Source organism: Cucurbita moschata, unplaced genomic scaffold (assembly GCF_002738365.1).
Source record: "Cucurbita moschata cultivar Rifu unplaced genomic scaffold, Cmos_1.0 Cmo_Scf00018, whole genome shotgun sequence".
In the NCBI taxonomy this organism is placed as follows: domain Eukaryota; kingdom Viridiplantae; phylum Streptophyta; class Magnoliopsida; order Cucurbitales; family Cucurbitaceae; genus Cucurbita; species Cucurbita moschata.
The window spans coordinates 137,271-144,113 of record NW_019268534.1 but is presented as its reverse complement, the minus strand read 5'-3'; the positions used below and the strand labels follow the sequence as shown (position 1 = coordinate 144,113).

The following is a 6,843-nucleotide window of genomic DNA, read 5'->3' as shown; positions in this document are numbered from 1 at the left end:
GGGGGGGGGGGGGGGGGGGGGGGGGGGGGGGGGAAGCTAAGGTTTCGTGTGAGATAGATTAACTGGGTCGTGCACAGTGAAAATGAAGAGCAGAGTTAGAAGAAGAGCCGGCTTTGCATTGAAGACTACTCGGCTTCCACACACGCCCCCTTGGATTACGGCAACCCCAATTATTCAATTAACAAAACAGAATAATAAAGAAGTGGAAAAGGGAAAAGGGGTGGAAAAGGAAAATGAAAAGGAAAATGAAGGAAAAGAAAATCACATCTCAATTTCAGATCCACTGTATCTCTCCCTCTACGAATAATTGAATAATGATCCAATTATGGATCATCATCCTTTCTCTGAATTGTTTGGAAAGAGGGTTGGGTTGAATCGAAGCAGTGAATAGAAGAGGGGAACTGGCGGATTCATTCCACATTCAACTGATGGAAAGCTTCATTTTTTTTGTCCCTCCATTGCCTTCATTATCTCCAATTTCTTCTTTGTTCGCGTACTCGTGACGCTGATTTCAATTCCACCAATGGAAACAATGGCCATCATCGTCGCCATCGGATTCAAATCAGACGGTTTTGTATGTTGCCATCAGTTTTTTTTTTTTTTCCCTCCCTGTTTTCTTAACCCCTTCTCTCAACTTTTAGGTTAAATTATAGCTTTCCCCAACATACATCCGACATTTGGGTTTCTTAAGAGAGAATAAAAAAAGTAATTGAAATCTTTGGTAGCATCCTCATTTGGAGTGAAAACAAGAAGAACTTGCAATTGCAGTTGCATACTTGATAGGGCCGATGAACTACTGATGCCCTTCATCAAATAATTTGTTTTTGGTTTTTCTTTTACCAACAATCGCTAAATTTTCAGACAATTTCATTTCAATCCTATCTTCAAATAAGCATCTTTGTTTTACTAGATTCTCGCTTCTTCATTTACCCTTTTTCTTCCTACCTTCTCAACTCTAATTTTTCATGCTATCTTAGTTCTCAACTCTAATTTTTCATGCTATCTTAGTTCTTTCATGTAAACAAAAGTAATATTAAGTATCTTATCATATTTTAAATGTTGACCATTTTGCCTTGACGTTCAATTCAACTCTAAAATTCGATTGACAAAAATCAATTATAAAATCAAACATTACAGGTTTATAAGTCTCTAAATTTTATCATCATTTTTTAAATTATTCAATAGCTTATATATATATATAATATATATAAAAGTCAACTATTAAATTTTAACCCAAAAAAATTAGGTATGGTATGTTTTCTTTTAGATTGATGTTGTAATATAGAATGAAAATAAATGAAGAAAACACAAGCATGTCATGGTCATGTCCTTTTCTCTGTGTATGAAAGCAATTATTATTATTTTAAAAAGAAATACGCAAGTGGCGTGATATACGGTGGATTAAAAGTAAACAATGTCGGTCGTTTTTTTTTTTTTCCATCTATAATTATGCATTTACTTTTGTTTTACAAGAATAATATATTGTGATTTTTTCAATTCTACATTTATTTTATTTTATTTTTGAAATTGGTGGTTGGTATTAGAGCAACCTACCCTTTTCACCTTAGCTGATCCAATGATATAGTGCCATGTGTCAAGTCTTCCTTTTACTTTTTTTCTATATCTATTCATTTAATTTCGAATAACATTTCAAATTAACTTACTTTCCTATTTTTAATAATTGAATTGAAAAAATTGGTATTATCTATATGAGAAAGAAACAAAAGGATACGTATTATAAAATAAAAACAAAATTGATATTGCAAAAGATATTATAAAATAATAAATAAATAAGTAATGAGTTATTTTATGGCATGAAATGTTTCTCATGTTACTATTTTTAACTCTCAATTTTTAATTGATTGGTTGAAATAAATGGAATTATGTTGATGAGAAAAAATAAAAAATTATAAAATAAAATTGACCATAAAATCGTTGATAGCGTTTGGTTTTAATTTAATTTTGCAGTTTTTAATTGATTAATCGAAAATAAATGGCATTCTACAAAAGAAATTCAAAATAAATAAATAAATAAAACACCACAAAATATTTTTAAAAGGCTGGACGCAAGACACCACATGATTGGACCACGTGACTGATGTGCAAAGTTTAGTCTTGGTATTATATGATTAAATTATATTTAGTTATTAAAATAAAAACGGAAATAAAGTAAGAAATTATTTATAAATATTAAGAATAAGTTGTTTTTGTGGAAAGAAAAAACAATAAATTTAATAATATGATATGTTAATGAGGTGAGAGAAATATATATTTTTTTTTTACTCGACTTTGCTGTTGTGGGCTCTTAATGGGTCCATCCCAGAATTAGAATCTCCGTGGGGCCCAAAATTAAGGCCCATGGATTGTTCTGAAAGGTAAAAACCTAGGTTCTAATATTTTTAGTTTATTTCTTTTCCAGGCTACCAAATTTACCTGATTGGGGCTACTCTCCTTTTTACAGTTTACCATGTGTCATGTCAAATCAAATCATCAATAGATGAAACTAAAAAACAAATATTTAGAAATTATAGTAACGGAAAAGGTTTAAGTTTTAATAGAGAAGTTTGAAAGAAGTAGAGTTTGAGAGAAAGCGTTTGATTTGGGTTTGCTTGTCCATGCTCCATTCTATACTTCGTGTCGCAGGTGTTCTGAATTTTCAGGCCACGCCCTGCCCCTCCTCTTCTTCTTCATCTCCTTTTCTTTTCTTTTGGTTGGTTCCAAGTTGCATGTACTTTCGGTGTAATTAATCAAGACAAAATATAGAAAACAAGAAACTGGAGGGTGGGAATAGAAAAGAGGGGATGTTGTAAGAAGTGGAGACATGGGAGACGCACACAAAGCAAAGCAAAGCAATGTATGAAGCCCCCAAAGTCTGCAACTCTGAAACTCATTTCCTTCTTTTTACATCAAAATGGAACCAACATTCAAAGTAGTATTATGTTTTCTTTTTGCATTCAAAAGTTTGCTTCTTCCCAGATGAGATGAGATGAGATGAGATGAGAGGTCAAAGCGATAAACCCCATAAAAAAAAGAAAAACAAAAAACAAAGCCCCTCAACTTTTCTTTTTTCATTAAACATTCTCATAATCCTTCAAAATCTTTCTCATAATCATGTTTTGTTATTCATATCTGAACAATCTCCAAACCCAATGGAAAAAACTCCATGCTTGTTTCATGGATCATCAGGACCATTCACACCCTCCAACATTGCATCATCCATTACTTATCAAGAATGATCCACACATGCTTAATATGACGCCGATGAGGCCTTGCACATTATGCCCTAATTTATGCACTCTCCACCACAACATCATTGCTTCATACAAGAAACACTAGAGAAGGATGAAAAAACAATTTCTCCTTTTTTTTTTTTTTTGTTTGCGTTAATACTGGTTCAGGTAAAAGCAAAACATGCGCTTAAGGGGGTCGCGTCAGACATTTCTTCTTCTTCTTCTTCTTCATCTTCCCATAAAAGTTGCTTCTTTTTTTCTGAATGTACAAAAGAAGCCGACAACAAGGACAGACACAGCCGTCTATTAAAAATCTCCGAAATAAGGCTTTGTCTCTCCTTTATTAAGTTGTAGAGTGTATGTATTGTGTAGCGTAGACAAGTTATTACTCCTCGTAGCCGCCTTCCATTCACAATTCTGACGCCCCGTTTTCCTGTTTTTATGTAAATACAAATGCTCTGTTTTCTGTTCTGTTTTTCTAGCATGGAAAGAGAAACAAAAAATATGAGAGGTACAGACAGTAATCCTTTTGAAACCAAAACATTACAAAACATCTTCCTCCCACGCCTCGCGACAACAGCAGACAAATTTATGGGGTTTTTTTTTTTTTTTTTTTATAATAAATAAATTGGTTTAACTCACAAAATCATAAATTTACTATCGACTCCCACGAGTATAACTAATTCCTCTCTCCCCTATATAAACCCCACATCTCCTTATCCCCCAACCGCCATTACCAACAAACCATACTCACAAAACCAACCAAATTCCCCCAAAAAGATTACTCTTTTTTTCTTTAATCATCATTCACCTCGAAAATGATGCATTACCAGGCAGAGCGCTCATGGGACTACTACATGCCGGCGACGGCAGCGAGAGACCCAGTGGACCGGGTGGTCCGGCTGGCGGCGGGGAGCGCAGTGGTGATATTCAGCGTGAGCAGCTGCTGCATGTGCCACGCCCTGAAGCGGCTGCTGTGCGGAATGGGAGTGAGCTCAACGGTGTACGAGCTGGACCACGACCCCAGAGGAAAAGAAATTGAAAGGGCTTTGATGAGGCTCGTCGGAGCCGCCTCGCCGCCGGTGCCCGTCGTCTTTATTGGCGGGAAGCTGGTGGGGTCCATGGACAGAGTTATGGCTTCTCATATCAATGGCAGTTTGGTCCCTCTTCTCAAGGAAGCTGGGGCCTTGTGGCTTTAGATCTAACTTTATTCAACAGCAATGCCCTTTTTTTTTTCTTTTCAATTTTTTGTTTTTTTGCTCTCTCTTTCTCCATATATGTTTAAAGTTTACCCAAGATTTTAGAGCTTTCTGCTGCTTAATGCATCTAAACTTTTGACAGTCCATTAAATTCTTTTTAGAGCTTTCTGCTGCCTAATGCATCTAAACTTTTGACAGTCCATGAAATTCTTCCTACCAAATTTTATTGAATGTGATATTGGTAAGATAAGAGATTTAAGGATTCGAAATGTGAAATGGATAACTGTTTAGGGGAGTAAACACAAATTTCTACAAATTTTAGGATCTAAATATGTTGGATACAAGTTAAGACCCAAAACAAGTACAGTTATAAACTAGACGTAGCAGTGTCTATCTTCTATGTTTTTAGGTAAGCATACACTTACTTATACCTTCCAACCTTCATTATGCTCTACATTTGTTCTAGGACCCATAAGAATATCACTAAGAGTGTGAATAGAAGAAAATTAGAGACTAAAATGCATTTCTTAAGGAGTAATTCATCAGTTTATGATTTGATTCCCTACCAACATTCATCAAACTAAAAATGAGTTAATAAACTAAAATGGAATCAAAGTAAAGAAGGGAATAGAGTTAATTAGAGAGTGGACTAAAATTAGATTTAAACCAATGATGAACCTTCATTAAAGCTACTCAAGACATGAAGGGATATATAGGACGAAATTATAGTTAAAACAGACATAAACTTCTAGTTGAGCTTAACCAGGACATGAAGGGATAAGACCAGATTCTCTCAAAATCAAATAAATTATTCTTACTACTTTTCATGCCATTATTATTATTATTATTAACTTCAGAAAAAGAACAAAATATATATATATATATATATATATATAGTAATTTATTGTCCATTGCAAACAAGATAAAAGCATGGAGAGGCAAAATAATGTTGTTCCTTCAATTATTTTTCTGCCCCTTTTTATTTTCATACTCTTTGGCTCTCTCTCTCCCTACATCAAGTAGTATAATCTGTCTACACAGTCATAATCTGCCTACACAATCATAATTTATAGATCTAATCATTAAGTATAATTAACTCATGCTGCTCTTCTCTCTTCTTCTTCTTCTTCTTCTTTTTTTTCTTTTCAATATATACTATACTCGCCTGATAATACATGGTATCAGATTAACGAAGAAAAGATATATATATAGTCGTAAATGTCATTGTCCTAACACATGCTTCATTCATACATATAAGCTTGAAAAACATACACCATCAAATCAATATGTATAGTCAGAAAAAGTGGTTGCCTAAGAGATTGTAGCCTGATTTATAGACATAAGCAATTGGGAAGCACATTTTGAATCCAAATCAATTGTTTGGTAAGGAAGAATATTGGGGAAGTTAATGGCTTTTCCAACATAGGGTTCGATATTGGAGCAATTAGTGAGAATCCCTTGGTTTCTATCATCTTCTTTGTCCATATATGTAAAACTTGTATATGTAAAAGTTGTTTCCTTATGGGGGTACACAGGGTTAAATTCAAAGGTAAAGGTGTGGAGACTCTAAAGTTGAAGTTTCAATAACTCATTCATTCATTCTTGTGGGTACAAGACAATAGATAGATAGAAGGTGGAACATAAATTCAAGCCCCTACAACAGTTTGCATTTACATGTTACAGAAAGAAAGAAGAAAGAAGTGAACAGTTAAAATAATGGAATGAGCAGTAGTTGGAAAACATCCATCATTGTATCAGGCAGTAAAATAGTAACTTTCAACTGCTCACAAATAGGAATCACTTTTCAATATCCGTATATGATTCTATCTAACCCATTAAATACACAGCTTTCATGTACACATATTTAACTTACCTCATTCAACATTTCAATTCATATTGCATATTGCATTTAACATAGATCTCTAGTTACCGGTGCAATAAGGTTGGGTGGGAGAAAATTTTTTGGACCACCCCATAATTTTGGGTTTGTTGAGTTGATAACTCGAATGACTCGACTAGGTATCACGATCCAACCCAACCATCTATTTTCAAGTTAAATCATCAAGTTGTTTGGGTCATCGGATCATACGAACGTCTCAATCCCAAAAAACTTAAAATTTAATTGAGATGAGAGGTTGTTCCATGATAACCCTCTATTCCTAGGCTGTGTTCTCCCGTTTAGTTTAATATATTTTCCTTGTTTCTCATAAAAAGAAATCAAAATGGTAAATCTTAAGTCCCTAGTTTTAAACTCAAATTTGGTACATGTAGCCTAAACATATAAGTTCACATTAGTGTTACATGCCATATTTGTTAATTATTACAAGCATCGATATTAAGATCTTCTTAGCTTCGTATACACGGATTTAGAATAATCAAATGGATGGGAAAAGAACAAAAAAAAAAAAAAAAAA

General features: G+C 33.9%; 1 protein-coding gene across 1 annotated transcript; it reads left to right on the top strand.

Moving 5' to 3' along the window:
* Positions 1 to 3,716: 3,716 nt before the first annotated feature.
* Positions 3,717 to 4,576, top strand: LOC111455953 (glutaredoxin-C3-like). The gene has a single exon (XM_023097616.1). The coding sequence runs from the start codon at positions 4,049 to 4,051 to the stop codon at positions 4,427 to 4,429; it is 381 nt and encodes a 126-aa protein (XP_022953384.1). The 5' UTR covers positions 3,717 to 4,048; the 3' UTR covers positions 4,430 to 4,576.
* The last annotated feature ends 2,267 nt before the right edge of the window (positions 4,577 to 6,843 follow it).

What these genes read in the sequence shown, in the direction of transcription:
- LOC111455953 (XM_023097616.1), top strand. Translation starts at nt 4,049, where the DNA reads ATGATGCATTACCAGGCAGAGCGCTCATGGGACTACTACATGCCGGCG.